Here is a 26,317-nt window from a genome sequence, read left to right as displayed (position 1 = left end):
TGCTCACCCTCCCCATTCTGCCAAATTGTCCCCCCCCCACCCCCCATCAAACGACGCTCACCCTCCCCATTGCCCAAATGATGCTTACCCTCCAACCGACCCTCATCCCCACCACCCCTCTGACTCCCAATCCATTTGTCCTGTTTTACGCCATCTTCCTAAGTATATTAAATTAAACGATAATACAAATTGCTGAGGTGGTTGCGGGTATTGTTGAACTTAATCAGTTGTTGGCCAAGCACTTTGCCAAGAATGCCAAGCTTCAGAGAGAGAGAGGGAGGGAGGGAGGGAGAGAGAGAATAACAAACGTGAGGTGATGCATTTTGGAAGTACACAGCTAATGGCGGAACCCTGAAGATTCTTGATAGGCAGAGGGATCTGGGTGTACAGGTAGGGGAAGCGATGGCTTCCGAGTGGTATGATCGCCAGGCTATTAATCCAGAAACTCAGCTAATGTTCTGGGGACCTGGTTTCGAATCCTGCCACGGCAGAATTTTAATTCATTAATTTAAAAAAATCTGGAATCAAGAATTTACTGATGACAGTGAAACCATTGTCGGAAAAACCCATCTGGTTCACTAATGTCTCTTTGGGGAAGGAAATCTGCCGTCCTTACCCGGTCTGGCCTACATGTGACTCCAGAGGCCACACAGCAATGTGGTTGTCTCTCAACTGCCCCCCAAGGGGCAACTAGGGATGGGCAATAAATGCTGGACCCCCAGCCAGCGATGCCCATGTCCCACAAATGAATTAAAAAACAACACAGGTCACTGAAAGCGGCAATGCAGGTGTTCGCCTTCAACCTGTGCCCTCTCTTTCCCGAGCCTTTCCGAACAGGAGCAGCTTCTCCCTGTCGACTCCCTGTCCAGGACCCCCTCATGATTTTGAACATCTCTATCCAACCTTCCCGCTCAAAAAAGACAGTAGGACTAGGGGGCACAGCCTCAAGATAAAGTGGGGGTGGTTTAGAACGGAGTTGAGGAGGAACTTCTTCACTCAAAGGGTGGTGAATCTGTGGAATTCTCTGCCCGTTGAAGTGGTGGAGGCTGCCTCGCTAAATATTTTTAAGACGCGGGTTGATGGGTTTTTGATAGGAGAGGGGATTAAGGGTTATGGGGAGAGGGCGGGAAAGTGGAACTGAGCAGCGACAGATCAGCCATGATCTTATTGAATGGCGGGGCAGGCTCGAAGGGCTGGATGGCCTACTCCTGCTCCTATTTCTTATGTTCTTATGTTCTCTTTGCCTTCTTCTCTCCAAGGAGAACAGTCCCAAACTCTCCAAACTATCCTCGGAGTTTCTCATCCCTGGAGCTGCTCTTGTAAACCTCTTCTGCATTCTCTTCTCTCTCTCTGTCCAGTGCGTTCACACCCTTCCTACGCTGTGGCAGCCAGAACTGTACACAATATTTTGTTCAGATGGGCCTGCTTGTGGCCTCTGGAAATTGGACTTCAGATTAATTTTGTCCTTCTTTCAGATAGGGGACTGGCCATGCTAAATTGCCCCTCATTGGCCAAAGATGTGCAGGTTAGGTGGATTGGATGTGGTAAATTGCCCCTCATTGTCCAAAGATGTGCAGGTTAGGTGGATTGGATGTGGTAAATTGTCCCTTAATGTCCAAAGATATACAACTTAGGTGGATTAGTCATGCTAAATTGCCCCTTAGTTTCCTGAGACATATAGGTTAGGCGCATTGGCTATGCTAAGTTGTCCCTTAGTTTCCAAAGATGTGCAGGTTAGGTGGATTGGCCATGCTAAATTACCCCTTGGTGTCCAAAGATGTGTAGGTTAGGTGGATTGGCTATGCTAAATTGCCCCTTAGTGTCCAAAGATGTGCAGGTTAGGTGGATTGGCCATGCTAAATTGCCCCTTAGTGTCCAAAGATGTGCAGGTTAGGTGGACTGGCTATGCTAAATTACCCCTTAGTGTTCAAAGATGTGCAGGTTAGGTGCATTGGCTATGCTAAATTGCCTTTTCATGTCCAAAGGTGTGTGGGTTAGGGGGACAGGCTATGCTAAATTGCCCCTCAGTGTCCAAAGATGTGCAGGTTAGATGGATTGGCCGTGCTAAATATACCCTTCGCATCAGGGGGATTAGAAGGTGGGGTACGGTGGGATTATGGCCGATGCAGGCTCAATGAGCCGAATGGCATCCTTCTGCATTGTGGGGATTCTGGAGGGAGGAACATAAGGTAATAAAGTTTCCCAATTTACCAATGGTATGAAGATAGGTGGAAGAGCAGGTTGTGATCAGGAAATTGTGATTCTGCCACGGGAGGTAGATAGATCGATCAGGTGACTGGATGAAAACCTGGCAAATGGAATTTAGCATGGGGAAGTGTGAGGCCATGCACTTTGGTAGGAGGTATCAACTGGCAGATTGTTATCTAAGCGAAGAGAGAACTGCAGATGATTGAAATGCTGAGGGACCTTGGTGTTCAAATGTATAAATCTTGGACTCGCTGCCTCCATGTACCGTAACAGCAGAGTTACACCCTTGTGGGAAAATCACCACTCGGAGTCAGATTTAAAGACTCAACATGCAGTTTATTGGACAAGGCTTTGGGAGAAGCTCTGGGCAATCACCTTCTCAACTTTGAAATGGCAGCTGAGTTTCTTTTATACATTTTCAAATCGTGGACATTAGCAGTTAGCACATCGTTTTACATTTTGGAGGGTAGACAAGTACGGACATTAGCAGTTAGCACATCGTTATACATTTTGGAGAATAGACAAGTACGGACATTTGCAGTTATCACATCATTATACATTTTGGAGAATAGACAAGTACGGACATCAGCAGTTATCACATTGTTTTACATTTCAGAGCGTAGACAAGTATGGACATTACCAGTTATCACATCGTTATACATTTTGGAGAGTAGACAAGTTTGGACATTAGCAGTTAGCACATTGTTATACATTTATGCCCTTCTTTCAACGACTGATCTTGTTAACAACACTCATTGTTTTGGTTCTGCCTTATCTCAAGCTAAGGTGATCATCTGGGCCTCAAGATCTGGTTTATTTCCTGTAGTAATTAGACACGAGCAGGATCTAACTCATTGTGCAATGTCTGTGCCAAAGTCAGCACAGCTTAATGTCTTTTCACAGCGTCCATTTTGTGCCAGGCGACCACCTTGTATCTTTTATTTTCGGGTTTGCTCCAACACCCGGAACATTCCTGCTCCATCGATCCCCATGAGCGCAGTCAGCCCCTCTCGAGCCGTGTGGCACTGGGTGCTCTGCAGTAGCCAAGTCGTCTCCGAGTATTGCTGAGAAAAAGACTTCCCTGTTGAAGCTTTATGGCCGGCACGCATCAGGACAGTTTGCAAGAACACTCAGTTTCAGCGGGGAGAATGACAATTTTGTTTTGCATGGGAAGATGAAACATAGAAAAACTACAGCACAAACAGGCCTTCGGCCCACAAGTTGCGCCGAACATATCTCTACCCACTAGGCTTACCTATAACCCTCCATCTTACTAAGTTCCATGTACTTATCTAAAAGTCCCTTAAAAGACCCTATCGAATCCGCCTCCACCACCACCCACGGCAGCCGATTCCACTCACTCACCACCCTCTGAGTGAAAAACTTACCCCTGACATCCCCTCTGTACCTGCTCCCCAGCACCTTAAACCTGTGTCCTCTCGTAGCGACCATTTCAGCCCTGGGAAAAAGCCTCTGAGAATCCACCCTATCTATACCCCTCAACATCTTATAAACCTCTATCAGGTCACCTCTCAACCTTCGTCTCTCCAAAGAGAAAAGATCAAGCTCTCTCAACCTATCCTCATAAGGCATGCCTCCCAATCCAGGCAACATCCTTGTAAATCTCCTCTGCATCCTCTCAATGGCTTCCACATCCTTCCTGTAGTGAGGCGACCAGAACTGTGCACAGTACTCCAAGTGGGGTCTGACCAGGGTCTTATAAAGCTGCAGCATTACCTCCCAACTCCTAAACTCAGTTCCTCGGTTGATGAAGGCCAGTACACCATACGCCTTCTTAGCCACATCCTCCACCTGTGAGGCCAATTTGAGCGTCCTATGAAGCCGGACCCCAAGATCCTTCTGATCTTCCACACTGCCAAGAGTCTTACCCTTAATATTATAATCTGTCATCCTATTTCACCTGCCAAAATGATTCACCACACACTTATCTGGGTTGAAGTCCATCTGCCACTTCTCCACCAGTCTTGGCATATCAATGAATGCCGATTGGTTGGTAGGTTAGTTGACTCTGATTGGTAGAGGTGATGCTGTGGAGAATGCAATGGTTGAACAGTGACTGACTGGGGCATGGGCATAGAGAGTACACCAGTTGATAACTGGCTGACAGTTAACTGCCAAGCATTGTTTAAAATTTAAACCAGACATTATCCCTGTGGAAATGAGCACACGACTGGAGAGGGTTCGTTAATTGACTTTTAATTTTCACAAAGCTTTATATGCAACAACTCAGCCTCTCACTGACTAAAGACTGCTTTTACCGGCCGTTACAGATAGATTTACATGAAAGCACTTCTGTGGCTGGGTGGAATATTGATTGACTCCTTTTAGCTTCATCTAACCTAGAGGCTGGAGAAAGAGAGAGACACATACAGAGAAGAGACCCATCAGCCCTTCTCTCTGGGATGGATCCCAGAGTTTAGCAGGACAGTTTCCAACCTATTGGTCTACCCAATGCCTTGGTGGAGAGAGAAGGGGAGGAACTTTCATCGTAAAAACCCATTGTCAGCCACCTCTTCCCTCGCCAGTTAGTTGATATTCTCCTGACTTCCCAGTTGTGATTCCTAGCTGAATGGTTGGTCTGAGGCTGTGTGACAGTGTGTGGCGGGGGTTGTGGTGACCACCGTTGGGGTATTTTAGCCTCTGACCTGATTTGTCTTTGCCCCTGCCCAGAAATACTTGAATGGAACACAATTACGTTATGATTGCTCTTCCCCAAATGCTCCCCCCATCATGTTCGGCTAAAAATGAAGCATACCATTGTCGATTAAGTTGCAAGAGCAATACTCTATGATTGGGGTCCCTACCAATGGGGTGAAAGGGTGTCTGACGCAAAGATGATTCAGTGGTCCGGTCACTCAACTGACTTGGGGACCGCACCTTTCAGTGCCACCGCTCACAGCAAGCCTCCCTGTAGCCCATACAGTGTTCCACCCCCGCCAGCCCAGGTGAGGCAGTCACCCTGGGTATGGGAGATGGTGGGGTCGGGGGGGGGGGGGGGGATATGTGGGAGGACAGGGCGAAGAAATGGAATTGAGTGTCTCAGTACTGCCCCCCTCTCAGCTTTCATCCACCCCACCTCTACCCTTTCCTCCACCTCATCTGACCATCCTACAACCCCTGTGTCCTTTTCCCTTCCCCCTCACCATCTCCCTTCCTCCCCACCACCCACTCTCCTTCCTCCTCCTCCCCCCACCATCTCTCCCTCCTCCCCACCATCTCCCCCTCCCCCCCAACATCTCCCCCTCCTCCCCCCACATCTCCCCACCCCCCCCAACATCTCCTCCTACCCCCACCATCTCCCTTCCCCACCATTTCCCTCTCCTCATTCCCACCATCTCCCTTCCCCCCACCATCTACCCCTCGCCCCCATAGACTCCCCCCTCCCCATTCCCACGATATCCCCCTCCTCATTCCCACCATCTCCCCCTCCCAATCACATTCCCCTCCCGCACTCATCGAGTCACGTAGAGGTTTGCAGCATGGAAACAGGCCCCTTCAGCCCAAATTTTCCATGCCACCCAGTTTTTAACACTAAGCTAGTCTTGATGTTTGGCTATATCCCTCTATACCCATTGTACCCATATAACTATCTAAATTGGACCTCCCTGATCCTGGCACATTAGGCGTAGACTAAAATCATGAATAGGACACTGAGACAGTGGGACGGCGGCGTGGGCTCGTTGGGCCGAAGGGCCTGTTTCCCGTGCTGTGTTGTTCTTTGTTCTTTGTTCTATAACTATCTAAATGTTTTTTCAAAGATAAAATTGTATCTGCTTCTATTACAACCTCTGGCAGCTCATTCCAGACACTCACCATCCTCTCTGTGAAAAAAATTGGACCCTTTTGTATCTCTCCCCTCTCACCTTAAACCTCTCCCCTCTAGTTTTAGACTCCCCTACCTTTGGGAAAAGATATTGACTATCTAGCTGATCTGTGCCCCTCATTATTTTATAGACCTCTATAAGATCACCCCTCAGCCTCCTGTGCTCCAGGGAAAAAAGTCCCAGTCTATCCAGCCTCTCCTTATAACTCAATCCATCAAGTCCCGGTAGCATCCTAGTAAATCTTTTCTGCACTCTTCCTAGTTTAATAATATCCTTTCTATAATAGGGTGACCAGAGCTGCAGACAGTATTCCAAGTGTGGCCTTACCAACGTCTCTACCATCTACCCCTCCTCTATCCCCATCTCCTCCTCCTGCTCCTTCCCCCTCACTCCCAACACTCCAGCCCCTTTACATAATGGAATCAGAGAAGGCAAAAAAAAAAATGAAGGTGTGCGGAAGACAATCCCAGAACTGAGAGGATATCAGGAAGGGCTGAACAGGATCGGGGGTGGGGTGGTTGTTGGAGGGGGGGGGGCGGGGGAGGGGGGCACAAATTAGTGAGGGGGGGGGGAATGGGCTGACTCCTCGGAAATGGAGAAGATCAGAGGGTCTCGGCAGACCAGGCGAGGGGGGTGGGGTGGTTGTTGGAGGGGGGGGGGGGGCGGGGGAGGGGGGCACAAATTAGTGAGGGGGGGGGGATGGGCTGACTCCTCGGAAATGGAGAAGATCAGAGGGTCTCGGCAGACCAGGCGAGGGGGGTGGGGTGGTTGTTGGAGGGGGGGGGGGGGCGGGGGAGGGGGGCACAAATTAGTGAGGGGGGGGGGATGGGCTGACTCCTCAGAAATGGAGAAGATCAGAGGGTCTCGGCAGACCAGGCGAGGGGGGTGGGGTGGGGTGGGAGGGGACTAGATTTAAGGTTTGGGGGGAGGAGATTTAGGTAGGATTTGAGGAGATACTTTCTCTCCCAGTGGGCAGTGGGAATCTGGAATTTGCTGCCTGAAAGGGTGGCAGAGGTGGGAACCCCCACAAAGAACAATACAGCTCAGGAAACAGGCCCTTCGGCCCTCCCAGCCTGCACCGATCAAGTGTTCCTAACTAGACCATCCATCTGTATCCCTCTCTTCCCTGTCTGTTCATGTGGCTATCTAGATAAGTCTTAAATGATCCCAGCGTGTCTGCCTCAACCACCTTGCTTGGCAGTGCACTCCAGGCCCTCACCACCCTCTGTGTAAAATACGTCCCTCTGACACCTATATTGAACCTCACCCCTCCCTTACTTTGAACCTGTGACCCCTTGTGTTCGTCATTTCCGACCTGAGAAAAAGCTTCCCACTGTTCGCCCTATCTACCCCCTTCATAATTTTATAAACTTCTATTTGGTCATCCCCTCAACCTCCGTCTTTCCAGGGAGAACAACCCCAGTTTATTCAATCTCTCCTCATAGCTAAGACCCTCCACACCAGGCAACATCCTGGTAAACCTTTTCTGTACTCTCTCCAAAGCCTCCACGTCCTTCTGGTAGTGTGGTGACCAGACCTGGATGCAGTATTCCAAATGTGGCCTAACCAACGTTCTATATAACTGCAACATCATACGCCAACTTTTATACTCTATGCCCTGTCCAATTAAGGCAAGCATGTCATATGCCTTCTTCACCACCTTTTCCACTTGTGTGGCCACCTTTAAGGATCTGTGAACCTGCACACCCAGATCCCTCTGTGTGTCTATACTCCTGATGGTTCTGTCATTTATTGTATAACTCCCCTCTACATTAGATCTACCAAAATGCATCACTTCGCATTTATCTGGATTAAATTCCATTTCTCCTCCGAATTTTCCAGCCTATCTATATCCTGCTGTATTCTCTCACAATGTTCATCCCTATCTACAACTCCAGCAATCTTTGTGCCGTCCGCAAACTTACTAATCGGACCAGCTACATCTTTTTCCAAATCATTTATATATATATCACAAACAGCAGAGGTCCCAGTACAGAGCGCTGCGGAACACCGCTAGTCACAGACCTCCAATCAGAAAAAGACCCCTCCACTGCTACCCTCTGTCTTCTACGGCCAAGCCAGTTCTCCACCCATCTAGCTAGTTCACCTTTGATCCCGTGAGATTTAACCTTTTGCACCAGCCTGCCCACGAGAGACCTTATCAAATGCTTTACTGAAATCCATGTAGACGACATCCACGGCCCTTCCCTTGTCAATCATTTTTGTCACCTCCTCAAAAAACTCAACCAAATTTGTGAGGCACGACCTCCCTCGTACAAAACCATGCTGTGTATTGCTAATGAGACTATTCAGTTCTAAATGTATATAGATCCTATCGCTAAGACTCTTCTCCAACAATTTCCCTGCTATGGACATCAAGCTCACTGGCCTATAATTACCTGAGTTATCCTTGCTACCCTTCTTAAATATGGCCAATGGTCAACGGCGGTCACAGAATCCCACAGTGCACAAAAGGCTGTTTGGCCCATTGAGACTGCAGCAACGATGAGACGCCCTGGCCTGCCCACCTAATCACACTTGCCAGCACTTGGCCCGTAGCCCTGAATGTTATGACATGCCAATTACTCATCCAGGTACTTTTTAAAGGGATGTGAAGCATCCCGCCTCCACCGTCCTCCCAGGCAGCGCATTCCAGACCGTCACCACCCTCTGGGTAAAAAGGTTTTTCCTCCAGTCCCCCCTAGACCTCCCGCCCCTCACTTCTAACTTGTGTCCCCTTGAGACTGACCCTTCAACTAAGGGGAACAGCTGCCCATATCGCTCATAATATTTTACACCTCAATCAGGTTGCCCCTCAGTCTTCTCTGCTCCAGAGAAAACAACCCCACCCTATCCAACCTCTCTTCATAATTTAAATATTCCATCCCAATTTTGGTAAATCTCCTCTGCACTCCCTCTCCAGTGTGTTCACATCCTCCCTATAATCATAGAATCCCGACAGTGCAGAAAGAGGCCCTTCGGCCCATCGAGTCTGCACCGAACACAATCCCACCCAGGCCCTACCCCCATATCCCTACACATTATACCCACTAATCCCTCTCACCTACGCATCCCTGGACACTAAGGGGCAATTTATTAGCACGGCCAATCAACCTAACCTGCAGATCTTTGGACTGTGGGAGGAAACCCATGCAGACACGGGGAGAATGTGCAAACTCCACACAGACAGTGACCCGAGCCAGGAATCGAACCCAGGACCCTGGAGCTATGAAGCAGCAGTGCTAACCCACTGTGCTACCAAATGTGACAACCAGAACCGTACTCCAGCTTCTATACAACTCCATGACTTCCTTACTTTTGTAATCTATGCCTCGACTGATAAACATAAGCACATAAGAAATAGGAGCAAGAGTAGGCCATCTAGCCCTTCAAGCCTGCCCCGCCATTCAATAAGATCATGGCTGATCTGTCGTGGCTCAGTTCCACATTCCCGCCCTCTCCCCATAACCCTTAATCCCTTCGCTTATCAAAAACCTATCAACCCGCGTCTTAAAAATATTTAGCGAGGCAGCCTCCACCACTTCAACGGGCAGAGCATTCCAGAGATTCACCACCCTTTGAGTGAAGAAGTTCCTCCTCAACTCCGTTCTAAACCGCCCCCCCCCTTTATCTTGAGGCTGTGCCCCCTAGTCCTACTATCCTTTCTGAGCGGGAAGAGTCTCTCCACCTCTATCCTATCCATCCCATTCATCGTCTTATACGTCTCAATGAGATCTCCCCTCATTCTTCTAAACTCTGACGAGTACAAGCCTAGTTTATTTAGCCTCTCCTCATTGCTCAACCCCCTCAACTCCGGTATCAGCCTAGTAAACCTCCTCTGCACTCCCTCCAAGGCCAAAATATCCATGTGCAAGTGCGGCGACCAAAACTGCACACAGTACTCCAGCTGCGGCCTCACCAATGCCCTATACAGCCGCAGCAAGACCTCCCTACTTTTATATTCAATCCCCCTCGCTATAAAGGCGGTCCAAAGATGGTGAGGTGTCCTCTTCTTCTTTTGCTTTGAAGAAACCAGCTGTGGAGTTAAAAGAATCACAGAACCTACGGCATGGAGAGAGGCCCTTTACCCAAACTAGCCCATGTTGACCAAAAAGCCCATCTAAGCAAACCCCATTTGCCCGCATTTGGCCCACATCCCTCTAAACCTTTCCGTGTATCTGTCCAAATGCCTTTTGGATGTTGTCAATGGCCCTGCCTCTGGCAGCTGTATTGCAACCCCCTGCACAAAATAACCCCATTCATTCTTTCCCCTCTGAATTTAAACCTACGCTGGGGAACTAGAGTTCTCAATTCCCCAACCCTGGGAAAAGGACCAGAGTGCATTCATCCTATCAGTGATCTCATGCACCTCTCAGTCTCCCTTGCGCCAAAGAATTAAAGCCCCAGCCTGTCCGCTCTCTCCCGATAACTCAGTGCCTTGAATCCTGGCAACAGCCTTGTAAATCTCTTCTGCACTCTCTCCCCAGTTTAATAACATCTTCCCTGCAGCAAGGCGACCAAAGCTGATGACAGTACTCCAGGTGCGGCCTCACCAATGTCCTGTACAACTGCAGTAAAAAGTCTGGCAACACCAGGTTTCAGTCCAACCGATTTATTTGATAGTAAACTCACTAGCTTTCGGGTTAGCCCCTTTGGTCAGGTTGGACTGAAACCTGGTGTTGTCAGGCTTTTTACTGTGTTTACCCCAGTCCAACGCCGGCACCTCCACATCATGACTACTGTACAACTGCAACACAAGTTCCCAATTTCTACACTCAGTGCCCTGACTGATGAAGGCCAGCATGTTTCATTTCCAGCCGCCCCTTCGCCCCGCGCCCACCCACCTCCTTCCATCCGAATTCTGACGGCACAACGTTTCCTATAACAGACTGGCAAACGATTCTGGGAATGGTGAGGTTTTCCCGGCAATAAGGTTGGAACTGGCTCATGTTATCCGAGTTGGTAGGGAGGGAAATATCGCAGGCGGCTGCCCATACTGGAATTGACCAACCAAACAGTCGTGAAGGCCCCATCCACAGGCAGAATTCCAATGTGGAAAAATATGGAAAAAAAGGCATGTTCTTAATATGCATGAGTGGTGGTGATGCGGGTACAACATTGGTTAGATACAGAGTAAAGCTCCCTCTACACTGTCCCCCCATCAAACACTCCCAGGACAGGTACAGCACGGGGTTAGATACAGAGTAAAGCTCCCTCTACACTGTCCCCCCATCAAACACTCCCAGGACAGGTACAGCATGGGGTTAGATACATAGTAAAGCTCCCTCTACACTGTCCCCCCATCAAACACTCCCAGGACAGGTACAGTACGGGGTTAGATACAGAGTAAAGCTCCCTCTACACTGTCCCCCCATCAAACACTCCCAGGACAGGTACAGCACGGGGTTAGATACAGAGTAAAGCTCCCGCTACACTGTCCCCCATCAAACACTCCCAGGACAGGTACAGCACAGGGTTAGATACAGAGTAAAGCTCCCTCTACACTGTCCCCCCATCAAACACTCCCAGGACAGGTACAGTACGGGGTTAGATACAGAGTAAAGCTCCCTCTACACTGTCCCCCATCAAACACTCCCAGGACAGGTACAGCACAGGGTTAGATACAGAGTAAAGCTCCCTCTACACTGTCCCCCATCAAACACTCCCAGGACAGGTACAGCACGGGGTTAGATACAGAGTAAAGCTCCCTCTACACTGTCCCCCCATCAAACACTCCCAGGACAGGTACAGCACGGGGTTAGATACAGAGTAAAGCTCCCTCTACACTGTCCCCCCATCAAACACTCCCAGGACAGGTACAGCACGGGGTTAGATACAGAGTAAAGCTCCCTCTACACTGTCCCCCCCATCAAACACTCCCAGGACAGGTACAGCACGGGGTTAGATACAGAGTAAAGCTCCCTCTACACTGTCCCCCATCAAACACTCCCAGGACAGGTACAGCACGGGGTTAGATACAGAGTAAAGCTCCCTCTACACTGTCCCCCATCAAACACTCCCAGGACAGGTACAGCACGGGGTTAGATACAGAGTAAAGCTCCCTCTACACTGTCCTCCCATCAAACACTCCCAGGACAGGTACAGCACGGGGTTAGATACAGAGTAAAGCTATCAGTGACTGAGTCTTCCAGGCGTTTACTAAGCTGGCACCACCTGGGGAAGGCTCCATCCCACGTGACTGGGGGGGCGGTGGGGGATTGTGTCCTCGCTCCCGTGTTTGACACTACACCCAGTCAGCCAGAATTGGAATAGTGGTGGCTGTGGTGAGATGCGGGAGAGAGAGCAGAAGGCTTGGGGGGTCTTCATCAGAATTATGACAGCGTGAGACGCCAACGGGGCCCTGGCAGTAGTCAGGAGGGGGGGGGGGGGGGGAGCGGGGGACGGTGGGTGGATCAGGAGGTGGCGGAGAAGAGAACGTTAACGATCACTGGAGGGGCTAACGAGGCCTACTAATTCAGGCTATTTTGATTTTTGGGCGTATGAGCGGGTTAGAAAAATAAACTGGCGCCAAGGATTTTCCGTCCTCCCTCCCTCCCCCACATCCCAGCCCCCTCAATGCTGCCCCCCCCCCCCCCCCCCCCCACACACTGATCCCCCCACCCCACCCACCGGCCCCCTCTGCAACCGCCCCCACCCCTATCCTCGTGTCCGCCCATCTCGGCTGGCTGAGCGAGAATCCGCCCCGTGTTCTTGATGAGCTGACGGCAAAGGGGTGAATCGGATGTTGGGTTTGGGGGTGGGGGGGGGGGGAGTGGGTGGGGGGCTGGAAGGTGGTTGGGGAGGGGGGGGATGAGGGAGGGGGAAGGTGGTGGGGAGGGGGGATGAGGGAGGGGAGGGTGGCGGGGAGGGGGGGGATGAGGGAGGGGAGGGTGGTGGGGAGGGGGGATGAGGGAGGGGGAGGTGGTGGGGAGGGGGGATGAGGGAGAGGAAGGTGAGGGGTGGAAGGTGGTGGGGAGGGGGGATGGGGGAGGGGGAGGTGGTGGGGAGGGGGGATGAGGGAGGGGGAGGTGGTGGGGGGGGGGGATGAGGGAGGGGGAGGTGGTGGGGAGGGGGGATGAGGGAGGGGGAGGTGGTGGGGAGGGGGGATGAAGGGAGGGGGAGGTGGTGGGAATGAGGGAGGGGGAGGTGGTGGGGAGGGGGGGAATGAGGGAGGGGAAGGTGGTGGGGAGGGGGGGATGAGGGAGAGGAAGGTGAGGGGTGGAAGGTGGTGGGGAGGGGGGATGAGGGAGGGGGAGGTGGTGGGGAGGGGGGGATGAGGGAGGGGGAGGTGGTGGGGAGGGGGGGATGAGGGAGGGGAAGGTGGTTGGGGTGGGTGGGGGATGAGGGAGGGGGAGGTGGTGGGGAGGGGGGGATGAGGGAGGGGGAGGTGGTGGGGAGGGGGGGATGAGGGAGGGGGAGGTGGTGGGGAGGGGGGGATGAGGGAGGGGGAGGTGGTGGGGAGGGGGAGGTGGTGGGGAGGGGGTATGAGGGAGGGGGAGGTGGTGGGGAGGGGGGGATGAGGGAGGGGGAAGGGAAGGCCCCGATGCATCACTTGGAGCCTTTGATCTTCTGGTCGTAGGTGCCCTTGCCCTTGTAGGCCGCCACGAAGCCCGTGTGCTCCACCAGGTTCTCGCGGCCCGCCTTGCCTCGGCCCTTGCCGCTCTCGTCGAAGCGCTCCTTGTGCGACCCCGTGAACTTGGAGACATCAGTCAGCCGGTCCACCGCTCCAGCCTTGGCGGCTTTCTGAAAGGGGGCGGAAAGGAAACGTTAGCCACGACGGAGCGATGGGCGGTGTTGGGGAGGTTAACTCCCTCGGTGTCGGGAGCACCGTACCTAACCCGTGATGGTGCTGTGTGTGTGTGTGTGTGTGTGTGTGTGTGTGTGTGTGTGTGTGTGTGTGTGTGTGTGTGTGTGTGTGTGTGTGTGTGTGCGGCCGCACACCAGAGTCCACCGCAAGGCAAGAAATCAGGTGCCGTTGGATGGGCTGAAGGCCATTCAGCCCATCGAGATCTGAACCCACAACAATCCCAGCCAGGCCCTATCCCCTTTGGACACTAAGGGACAATTTAGCATGTCCAATCCACCTAACCTTCACATCTTTGGACACTGAGGGACAATTTAGCATGGCCAATCCACCTAACCTGCACATCTTTGGACACTAAGGGACAATTTAGCATGGCCAATCCACCTAACCTTCACATCTTTGGACACTAAGGGACAATTTAGCATGGCCAATCCACCTAACCTGCACATCTTTGGACACTAAGGGACAATTTAGCATGGCCAATCCACCTGACCCGCACATCTTTGGACACTAAGGGACAATTTAGCACGGCCAATCCACCTAACCTGCACATCTTTGGACACTAAGGGACAATTTAGCACAGCCAATCCACCTAACCTACACATCATTGGACACTAAGGGACAATTTAGCATGGCCAATCCACCTAACCTGCACATCTTTGGACACTAAGGGACAATTTAGCATGGCCAATCCACCCTAACCTGCACATCTTTGGACACTAAGGGACAATTTAGCATGGCCAATCCCCCTAACCTGCACATCTTTGGACACTAAGGGACAATTTAACATGGCCAATCCACCTAACCTGCACATCTTTGGACACTAAGGGGACAATTTAACATGGCCAATCCACCTAACCTGCACATCTTTGGACACTAAGGGACAATTTAACATGGCCAATCCACCTAACCTGCACATCTTTGGACACTAAGGGACAATTTAGCATGGCCAATCCACCTAACCTGCACATCTTTGGACACTAAGGGGCAATTTAACATGGCCAAAGCTCTGTCCCTGTCCTAAGACTATGACTTGAGCCTTCAGCCCAATTTGGTGAAATAGAGCTGGTGCAATTTAAATTCAATTTGAATAAAATATGTAATCCATGGCACTAATCCCAGTAATGATGACCCTGATGATCATCTGGTTCACTAATGTCCCACATCTCTAGGGGAAGGGTAAATCTGCCGTCCTTACCCGATTTGGCCTACACATGTCTCCAGATCTCCCCACTTCCCCCAACCCCCCATTTAACTGCCACCACACCCCACACGCTTTCGTGTACCCACCGTGATGCCGACGAGCGTGGGCTCCTTCCCGGCGATGAGGGCGTAGACTGCCTCCACGGCCTCCTCCTCTCCCAGCTCCTTGAACCTCTTCTTCGCCAGCTCCTTCAGTGCCTGTCTGAACTCCTCAAAGGTAATGACCCGAGCTGCCTTGGCCCTGTGGAAGAGGAGGAGGAGGAGGAGAGGGTCCACTTGAGTAGATGTGTCAGGTGACGTGCCCCTTAACAGAGGTTTGTTACTCTGGGACCCCCTGAGAACGGCAACGCAGCTGGGTAAGGTGGTGAAGAAGGCATGCAGCACCTTTCAAACCCACCATCACGTCCATCTAGAAGGACAAGGGGCAGCGGACATCATGGGGCACACCACCACCTGCAAGTTCCCCCTCCAAGTCACTCACTATCCCTCAGAAATATACCAGCTGGAATGCAGCATCGGCCGGGGCATCGAGTATCTTTTATCAATTGACTCATGGGATGTGGGTCTCGCTGGCTGGGCCCAGCATTTATTGCCCATCCCCTAGTTGCCCTTGAGAAGGTGGTGGTGAGCTGCCTTCTTGAATCGCTGCAGTCCGCGTGCTGTGGGTTGACCCACAATGCCATTCGGGAAGGAATTCCAGGATTTTGACCCAGCCACTGCGAAGGAACACCCTATATATTCCCAAGTCGGGGTGGTGAGTGGGGCTCGGAGGGGGATCTTCCAGGTGGTGGTGTTCCCCCGTGTGTCTGCTGTCCCTCGTCCTTCTAGACGGTAGGGGTGGTGGGTTTGGAAGGTGCTGTCGGAAGGAGCCTCGGCGAGTCGCTGCGGTGTATCTTGTAGACGGTACACACACACACTGCGGTCCCTGTGTGTGGGTGGTGGAGGGAGGGAGTGTTAGTGGATGGGGTCCCCATCAAAGGGGGGGCTGCTTTGTCCTGGATGGTGTCGAGCTTCTCGAGTGTTGTTGGAGCCGCACCCATCCAGGCAAGTGGGGAGTATTCCATCACTCTCCTGACTTGTGTCTTGTAAATGATGGACAGGCTTGGGCGTTGGGGGGGTGTTGGGGGGGGGGTGGGGGGTGCGCTGGGGGAGGGGGGAGTCAGAAAGTGAGTTCTCGCTGCAGGATTCCTAGCCTCTGACCTACTCTTGTAGCCACTGTGTTTATGTGGCGAGTCCAGCTGAATTGGTAACCCCAAGGATGTTGACGGGGGCTGGGTGGGGGGGGTTCATTTTCCAGCTATATAAAACCTTGGTTAGGCCGCATTTGGGGTATCGCGTGCAGTTCTGGGTCGCCACACTGCCAGAAGGACGTGGAAGCTTTGGAGAGAGTGCTAAGAAGGTTAGGTTGAGGGAGCTGGGACTCTTCTCCCTGGAGAGACGAAGGTTGAGAGGTGACCTGATAGAGGTTTATAAGATGTTGAGAGGAGTAGATAGGGTGGATTCTCAGAGGCTATTTCCCAGGGCTGAAATGGTCGCTACGAGAGGACACAGGTTTAAGGTGCTGGGGAGCAGGTACAGAGGAGATGTCAGGGGTAAGTTTTTCACTCAGAGGGTGGTGAGTGAGTGGAATCGGCTGCCGTCGGTGGTGGTGGAGGCGAACTCGCTGGGGTCTTTTAAAAGACTTCTGGATGAGTATACGGGGTTTAATGGGATTGGGGGTTATAGATAGGTCTATGGATTGGTAGGTGTTGATGTGATCGGCGCAACTCGTGGGCCGAAGGGCCTGTTTGTGCTGTAGTGTTCTATGTTCCAAGGTTCAGCAGGAGGTGGCCTGGTCTCGAGGGTGTTGGCTAATGAAGAGAGGTTGAGTAAACTAGGATTGTTTCCACTGGATAGACAGAGGCTGAGGGGCAAGACCTGATAGAGGTCTACAAAATTATGAGAAGCTGGATAGCTTTTTTTCCCCCCAGGGTGGAAGTGTCAATTATGGGGGGGGGGGGGGGGGGTGGGGGGTTGTGGGGAGGGGGGCACAGGTTCAAGGTGAGGGGGGGGGGGGAAAGTTTTAGGGAGGTGTGTGGGGCAAGTTTTCACACAGAGAGGTGGGTGCCTGAAACACGGTGCCAGAGGACCAGAGGAGGTGGTGGACGCAGGCAACATTTCAGAGACATCTGGATGGGAAGATGAATAGGGAGGGAATGGAGAGATATGGACCAAATAAGGGCAGAAGGGTTTTTTTTTCCCTTTTAGTTAGGGCATTACGACGGGTGCAGGCTTGGAGGGCCGAAGGGCCTGTTCCTGTGCTGGGATTTTCTTTGCTGTTTGTGGGCGGGACGGTGGCACAGCTGCCTCACAGCGCCAGGGGCCCGGGCTCGATTCCCACTTTGGGTTGCCGTCCGTGCATGTTCTCCCCGTGTCTGCATGGGTTTCCTCCGGGTGAACAAAGGACAAAGAGAATTAGGGCACAGGAACAGGCCCTTCGGCCCTCCAAGCCTGCACTGACCACGCTGTCCCGACTGAACAAAACCCCCCTACCCTTCCGGGGACCATATCCCTCTATTCCCATCCTATTCATGTACTTGTCCGGACGCCCCTTAAAACTCTCTACCGTATCCGCTTCCACTACCTCCCCCGGCAGCGAGTTCCAGGCACCCACCACCCTCTGTGTAAAATACCTGCCTCGTACATCTCCTTTAAACCTTGCCCCTCGCACCTTAAACCTGTGCCCCCCCGCGTAATTGACTCTTCCACCCTGGGAAAAAGCTTCTGACTATCCACTCTGTCCATGCCTCTCCTAATCCTGTAGACTTCTATCAGGTCTCCCCTCAACCTCCGTCGCTCCAGTGAGAACAAACCAAGTTTCTCCAACCTCTCCTCGTAGCTAATGCCCTCCATACCAGGGCAACATCCTGGTAAATCTTTTCTGTACCCTCTCCAAAGCCCCCACATCCTTCTGGTAGTGTGGCAACCAGAATTGAACACTATATTCCAAGGGCGGCCTAACTGAGGTTCCATAAAGCTGCAACATGACTTGCCCATTTTTAAACTCAGTGTCCCGGCCGATGAAGGCAAGCATGCCGTATACCTTCTTGAGTACCTTCTCCACCTGCATTGCCGCTTTCAGTGACCTGTGTACCTGTACACCCAGATCCCTCTGCCTATCAATACTCTTAAGGGTTCTGCCATTTACTGTATATTTCCTCTCTGTATTAGACTTTCCACACACTACCAGAAGGATGTGGAAGCTTTGGAGAAGGTACAGAAAAGATTTACCATTTGCCATCTCTCTGCCCAAGTCTCCAACTGATCTATATCCTGCTGCATCCTCTGGTGGTCCCCGTCGCTACCCGCAAATTCAACAACCTTTGTGTCATCCGCAAAGTTACTAATTAAACCAGTTACATGTTCCTCCAAATCATTTATACATGTTACAAACAGCAAAGGTCCCAGCACTGAACCCTGAGGAACGCCACTTGTCACAGCCCTCCATTCAGAAACACACCCTTCCACTGCTACCCTCTGTCCTTTTTAGAACGTAGATAGAACATCGAACATTACAGCGCAGTACGGACCCTTCGGCCCTCGATGTTGCACCGACCAGTGGAACCAATCTAATGACCCTCTAACCTAAACTATTCCCATGTTATCCATATGCCTATCCACTGACCATTTGAACACCCTTAAAGTTGGCGAGTCCACAACTGCTGCAGGCAGGGCATTCCACGCCCTTACTACCCTCTGAGTAAAGAACCTACCTCTGACATCCGTCCTATAATTACCACCCCTCAATTTAAAGCCACGTCCCCTCGTGTTAGCCATCACCATCCGAGGAAAAAGGCTCTCACTGTCCACCCTATCTAACCCTCTGATCATCTTGTATGCCTCAATTAGGGCACCTCGTAACCTTCTTCTCTCCAATGAAAACAACCTCAAGTCCTTTTGACTGAGCCAGTTTTGTATCCATCTTATGAGATCACCTCTGATTTCATTCACCTTCCGCACCAGTCTGCCATGAGGGATCTTGTCAAAGGCCTTACTGAAGTCCATGTAGACAACATCCACTGCCCTACCCTCATCAATCATATTCATCACTTCCTCGAAAAACTCAATCAAGTTAGTGAAACGTGACCTCCCCTTCACAAAACCATGTTGCCTCTCACTAATACGTCTACTTACTTCCAAGTAGGAATAAATCCTGTCTTGAAGAATCCTCTCCAATAATTTCCCTACCACTGATGTAAGGCTCACCGGCCAGTATTTACCTGGATTATTCTTGCTACCCTTCTTAAACAGAGGAACAACATTGGCTATTCTCCAATCCTCTGGGATCTCCAGAGTGCAGAAGAGATTTACTAGGATGCCACTGGGACTTGTTGGGTTGCGTTATAAGGAGACACCGGATAGACTGGGATTTTTTTCCCTGAAGCGTAAGAGACTTAGGGGTGATCTTACAGAGGTCTATAATGAGGGGTACAGATCAGCTACAGAGTCAATATCTTTTCCCAAAGGTGGGGGAGTCTAAAACTAGAGGGTTTAAGGTGAGAGGGGAGAGATACAAAAAGATCCAGAGGGGCAATTTTTTTACACAGAGGGTGGTGAGTGTCTGGAACAAGCTGCCAGAGGTAGTAGTAGAGGCGGGTACAATTTTGTCTTTTAAAAAAGCACTTAGTTACATGGGTAAGATGGGTACAGAGGGATATGGGCCAAACGCAGGTAATTGGGACTAGCTTAGTGGCAAAAGCTGGGCGGCATGGACAAGTTGGGCCAAAGGGTCTGTTTCCATGCTGTAAACTTCTATCATTCCATCACTGGAAATGCCAACAGATCAGACAGTGATCCTATCGAATGTTGGGAGTAGGCTTGAGAGCGCTGAATTAGGCCTACTCCTGTTCTCATGTCCCGTTCCTGCTCTTAGAATCATAGAATCCTACTGTGTACAAGGAGGCCGTTCACCCCATCGAGTATGCACCGACCATGATCCCACCCAGCCCCTATCGCCGTAGCCCCAGTAATTTACCCTGCTTGTCCTCCTGACATTGAGGGGCAATTTAACATGACCAATCCACCTAAACTGCTCATCTTTGGACACTAAGGGACAATATATCATGTCCAATCCCCCTAACCTGCACATCTTTGGACACTAAGGGGCAATTTAGCATGGCCAATCCACCTAACCTGCACATCTTTGGACACTAAGGGACAATTTAGCACAGCCAATCCACCTAACCTGCACATCTTTGGACTCTAAGGGGCAATTTAGCATGGCCAATCCACCCTAACCTGCACATCTTTGGACTCTAAGGGGCAATTTAGCATGGCCAATCCACCCAACTCGCACATCTTTGGACACTAAGGGACAATTTAGCATGGCCAATCCACCTAACCTGCACATCTTTGGACTCTAAGGGGCAATTTAGCATGGCCAATCCACCCAACTCGCACATCTTTGGACACTAAGGGACAATTTAGCATGGCCAATCCACCTAACCCGCACATCTTTGGACACTAAGGGACAATTTAGCACGGCCAATCCACCTAACCTGCACATCTTTGGACACTAAAGGACAATTTAGCATGGCCAATCCACCTAACCTGCACATCTTTGGACACTAAAGGACAATTTAGCACGGCCAATCCACCTAACCTGCACATCTTTGGACTGAGAGAGGAAACCGGAGCACCCGGAGAAAACCCATGCAGACACAGGGAGAATGCGCAAACTCCACAAGATAGTGGCCAAAGCCGGAATCGAACCAGGGTCCCTGATGCTGAGAGGCAGCAGTGCTAACCACTGTGCCACCCGTGCCGCCCTCCTGAGCCTGCTACTTACTTGACCTTGGTGAAGACGATGTCCACGTCAGTGCCCGTAACGTTCTTGCCGTCGATGACCTTGCAGTCCTTGCACAGCTTGGCGAAGTTCTTGCCCGTCATGTCATGGCCGGTGGCCTTGGTGTCCCCGTGGATGGCGAAACGACGGAAGGACTCCTCCAGCTCCGGCAGTCTGCCCGCTCCCTCCGCCATGCTTCACTCGCCACCCCTCCACCTCTCCTTCCTCGCTGGTCGGGCCTGGGAGGGCGGTGGAACACGAGAGGCTCGCGGTGCTGGGGGCTGGTGCGGGACCGGCGGTGGGCGAGGCAGAGGTCCCGGGGTTACCGTTGGGCGAACACGGCCCGTCTCCACGCTCAAAACCTGCGACGCACTGGAACAACACACAGGAAGGAAAAATTAACTCTGCACTTAATGTCTTCAGACTCTGGTGGTCACTCACTCGACTCGCTGAACATAGAACATAGAACATTACAGCGCAGAACAGGCCCTTCGGCCCACGATGTTGCGCCGACCAGTTAAAAAGCAATGACCCTCTAACCTAAACCAATCCCTTTTCGTCCATAAACCTATCCACGGATCTCTTAAACGCCCCCAAACTAGGCGCATTTACAACTGCAGCAGGCAGGGCATTCCAATCCCTCACCACCCTCTGGGTAAAGAACCTACCCCTGACATCCGTCCTATAACTACCCCCCCTTAATTTAAAGCCATGCCCCCTCGTGCTAGCTTTCTCCATCCGAGGAAAAAGGCTATCACCATCCACCCTATCTAAACCTCTAATCATCTTATATGTTTCAATAAGATCCCCTCTTAGCCGCCTTCTTTCCAGCGAAAACAACCCCAAATCTCTCAGTCTCTCCTCGTAGGATCTCCCCTCCATACCAGGCAATATCCTGGTAAACCTCCTCTGCACCCTCTCCAAAGCCTCCACATCCTTCCTATAATGTGGGGACCAGAACTGCACACAATACTCCAAGTGCGGCCGCACCAGAGTTGTGTACAGTTGCAACATGACGCTGCGACTCCTAAATTCAATCCCCCTACCAATAAACGCCAAGACACCGTATGCCTTCTTAACAACCTTATCTACTTGATTCCCAACTTTCAGGGATCAATGTACACATACACCTAGATCCCTCTGTTCATCCACACTATTCAAAGTCCTCCCGTTAGCCCTATACTCAACACATCTGTTATTCCTACCGAAATGAATTACCTCACACTTCTCCGCATTAAACTCCAACTGAGTCAAAGTGCTCTGGATAGTAGGCTGGAGAAGGGGCTGAACGGGGCCTCCTCCTGTTCCCTGTGTAACAGGCCGGAGAAGGGGCTGAACGGGGCCTCCTCCTGTTCCCTGTGTAACAGGCCGGAGAAGGGGCTGAACGGGGCCTCCTCCTGTTCCCCGTGTGACAGGCCGGAGAAGGGGCTGAACGGGGCCTCCTCCTGTTCCCCGTGTAACAGGCCGGACAAGGGGCTGAACGGGGCCTCCTCCTGTTCCCCGTGTAACAGGCCGGAGAAGGGGCTGAACGGGGCCTCCTCCTGTTCCCCGTGTGACAGGCCGGAGAAGGGGCTGAACGGGGCCTCCTCCTGTTCCCTGTGTAACAGGCCGGACAAGGGGCTGAACGGGGCCTCCTCCTGTTCCCCGTGTAACAGGCCGGAGAAGGGGCTGAACGGGGCCTCCTCCCGTTCCCCGTGTAACAGGCCGGAGAAGGGGCTGAACGGGGCCTCCTCCTGTTCCCCGTGTAACAGGCCGGAGAAGGGGCTGAACGGGGCCTCCTCCTGTTCCCCGTGTAACAGGCCGGAGAAGGGGCTGAACGGGGCCTCCTCCTGTTCCCTGTGTAACAGGCCGGAGAAGGGGCTGAACGGGGCCTCCTCCTGTTCCCCGGGTAACAGGCCGGAGAAGGGGCCGAATGGGGCCTCCTCCTGTTCCCTGTGTAACAGGCCGGAGAAGGGGCTGAACGGGGCCTCCTCCTGTTCCCCGTGTAACAGGCTGGATAAGTTGGGCCGAAGGGCCTATTTCCATGCTGTAAACCTCTATGACTCCAGAGCAAACAGATTTAGACATGGTAAATGTCGGAAGGTTCATCAGGGGAGAGTGTAGGACCAGAGGGCACAGTTTCAGAATGAGAGAATGCTCAATTAAGATGGATTTAAAGGAGAATTTCTTCTCTCCCAGAGTGGCCAATCTTGAATATTCTTTACCCCGGTGAAGGCCGAATCCTGAAACATTTCCAAGGCCGAGATCGATAGTTTTATTTATCAGTTGGGACAGTTAAGGGTTGGGTAGAGAAGACAGGAAAGTGGAGTTAGCGAGTGTTCAGATGGGCCCCGATCTTATTAGAGGGAGCAGTAGGCCGGAGGGGCCTAATGGCCTACTCTCCTGTTCGTACTTTTTTAGCGATGTGCGCTGTCGCTGAAACGACAGCCCAGGCCACATCCTGGTCAATCTCCTCCCTATCTTCTCCAAAGTGTAATCACATCCTCCCTAGAGTGAGGTGACCAGAAAATGTACACACAGGACTCTGGCTGTGTGGCCTCACTAATGTAGGCCCGGCAGCGTTGCGCAAGCGCAGACAGGACGGGCAGAATGGCCTCCTTCGGCACCGTGATGCTTTTGTGGATTCTGCGGAGGGTACATGAATGATATTTTTCTTAAAAACAGCCTTCTCACCTCTCCCTTCCATCTGCAAAGGTGTGTGTGTGTGTGTGTGTGTGTGTGTACGTCTTTAAGTTGGGGCCAATTTGAGTCACGTTTCCCAAGCTCAACCTTTTACCCAAGATGCAATCCACCTAACCTGCACATCTTTGGACACTAAGGGACAATTTAGCATGGCCAATCTGCCTAACCTGCACATCTTTGGACACTAAGGGACAATTTAGCATGGCCAATCCATCTAACCTACACAACTTTGGACACTAAGGGGCAATTTAGCATGGCCAATCCATCTAACCTACACAACTTTGGACACTAAGAGACAATTTAGCATGGCCAATCCACCCTAATCTACACAACTTTGGACACTAAGGGGCAATTTAGCATGGCCAATCCCCCTAACCTGCACATCTTTGGACACTAAGGGGCAATTTAGCATGGCCAATCCACCTAACCTACACATCTTTGGACACTAAGGGACAATTTAGCATGGCCAATCCACCTAACCTACACATCTTTGGACACTAAGGGACAATTTAGCACGGCCAATCCACCTAACCCGCACATCTTTGGACACTAAGGGACAATTTAGCATGGTCAATCCACCTAACCTGCATATCTTTCAGACTGTGAGAAGAAACCAGAGCACCCTGAGGAAACGCACGCAGTCACGGGGAGAATGTGTAGCCTCCACACAGACCGAGGCTGGAATTGAATCTGGGCCCCTGGTGCTGTGAGGTAGCGGTACTCAGCAGTGTGCCACCTAATCACAGAGTATTGAGACAGTTTTCCAGATAGTTGGTTTAGTCAAAGGATGCAGTGTCTACTTCCTGCTGACCCAACCACCCTGACTGTGGGAACGTGTCCCCCCACCCCCACCCCGATGTGGGCAGGATGTACCTGCCTCAGATGGGTCCCATCAGCGCCATGGCCATTGCTGGTACTGCACAGTCTGTCCTCGGAGGAGAGAGGAGGTTCTGGAGTGCAGACTGAGGTGAGGGTTGGATGACGTCTGGGGCTGAGAAGCTGGGGAGAGGGTGGGGGGAGGGGGAGCAGGGTGGAAAGGGTTGGGGGGAGTGCGACCTACTGGCGAGATCACAACCAAAGGGAGGCTCCTTCACAAACCACCATCCCCCTCCCCACCACCACCACTGGTTCATCCCTCCTCCACCCCAAATCTTGTCCGACATCCGGCTGCTGGGTAGAAAGTTTGGGGTCGGGGGGGGGGGGGGGGGGGGGTTGCAGGGGCACGATGGGGCACTTAAGTAGGTTCGACAGGCCCCAGAGATGACAATTCCAACATAAAATGGGAGATGGGTCATGGGTGGATGGATGGGAAGGCAAAGGGGTGGCCACACATTGCACTTCACAAGACCCCCACATTCCACCTCACCCCACACCTCATCTTCAGATGCCTTCCAAAGAGGTAGAGGAGGACTTTAAAACCAGACCTACTGAAGAGAGGGCGAGCAATACAGGGCGAGCGAGACAGGGCGCCAGTGCGAGAGGGAGAGAGAGCACGCCAGCACGAGACAGAGAGAGCACCAGTGCGAGAGAGAGCACCAGCGTGAGAGAGAGAGAGAACCAGCACGAGAGAGAGAGAGAACCAGCACGAGAGAGAGAGAGAACCAGCACGAGAGAGAGAGAGAACCAGCACGAGAGAGAGAGAGAACCAGCACGAGAGAGAGAGAGAACCAGCACGAGAGAGAGAGAGAACCAGCACGAGAGAGAGAACCAGCACGAGAGAGAGAGAACCAGCACGAGAGGGAGAGAGCACCAGCGCGAGAGAGAGCACCAGCGCGAGAGAGAGCACCAGCGCGAGAGAGAGCGTGCTAGCACGAGAGAGAGCACCAGTGCGAGAGAGAGCACCAGCGTGAGAGAGAGCGCGCTGGCGAGAGAGAGCACCAGTGCGAGAGAGAGCACCAGCGTGAGAGAGAGCGCGCTGGCGCGAGAGAGAGCACCAGCGTGAGAGAGAGCACCAGCGTGAGAGAGCGCACCAGTGCGAGAGAGAGCACCAGTGTGAGAGAGAGCGTGCTAGCACAAGAGAGAGCACCAGCGTGAGAGAGAGCACCAGTGTGAGAGACAGCTTGCTAGCACAAGAGAGAGCACCAGCGCGAGAGCGCGCGCGCTGGCGCAAGAGAGAGCACCAGCGCGAGAGAGAGCACCAGCGCGAGAGAGAGCACCAGCGCGAGAGAGAGAGAGCACCAGCGCGAGAGAGAGAGAGAACCAGCGCGAGAGGGAGAGAGAGCCAGCGCGAGAGGGAGAGAGAGCCAGCGCGAGAGGGAGAGCGAGCCAGCGCGAGAGGGAGAGCGAGCCAGCGCGAGAGGGAGAGCGAGCCAGCGCGAGAGGGAGAGCGAGCCAGCGCGAGAGGGAGAGCGAGCCAGCGCGAGAGGGAGAGTGAGCCAGCACAAGAGAGAGCACCAGCGTGAGAGAGAGAGCCAGTGCAAGAGAGAGTGTGCTAGCACAAGAGAGAGCACCAGCGCGGGAGAGAGCACCAGCGCGAGAGAGCGCACGCTGGCACGAGAGAGAGCACCAGTGCGAGAGAGAGCACCAGCGCGAGAGAGAGCACCAGCGCGAGAGAGACCACGCTGGCGCGAGAGAGAGCACGCTGGCGCGAGAGAGAGATAGCGCCAGCGTGAGACAGAGACCACGCAAGGCAGAGAGCGCGAGGCAGAGAGCATGAGGCAGGTGAGAGAGAGAGAGACAAAGGGACAGGACAGAGATCGAGACCGACCGAAAGAGAGAGAGAGAGATGAAAGAGAGAGATACAATGGCTGC

The 26,317-nt window shown here is 52.3% G+C and overlaps 1 protein-coding gene across 1 annotated transcript in view; it reads right to left on the bottom strand.

Annotated features, from left to right (window-relative positions):
- Positions 1-13,584: 13,584 nt before the first annotated feature.
- The window catches only part of LOC145363605 (tubulin polymerization-promoting protein family member 3-like), a 33,932-nt gene continuing 21,199 nt past the window's right edge, over positions 13,585-26,317 (bottom strand). The window contains exons 2-4 of the mRNA XM_080218787.1: positions 20,888-21,256; positions 15,148-15,301; positions 13,585-13,796 (exon numbers count right to left, since the gene is read on the bottom strand). Coding sequence (XP_080074913.1) covers positions 13,602-13,796; positions 15,148-15,301; positions 20,888-21,078 — 540 coding nt within the window. The 5' untranslated portion in view covers positions 21,079-21,256 and the 3' untranslated portion in view covers positions 13,585-13,601. The remainder of the gene's footprint in view (positions 13,797-15,147; positions 15,302-20,887; positions 21,257-26,317) is intronic.

The sequence above is a fragment of the Carcharhinus amblyrhynchos genome, unplaced genomic scaffold (assembly GCF_965287045.1).
Source record: "Carcharhinus amblyrhynchos unplaced genomic scaffold, sCarAmb.v2.hapA scaffold_39, whole genome shotgun sequence".
Lineage (NCBI taxonomy): Eukaryota > Metazoa > Chordata > Chondrichthyes > Carcharhiniformes > Carcharhinidae > Carcharhinus > Carcharhinus amblyrhynchos.
This window is presented reverse-complemented; position numbering and strand designations above follow the sequence as displayed.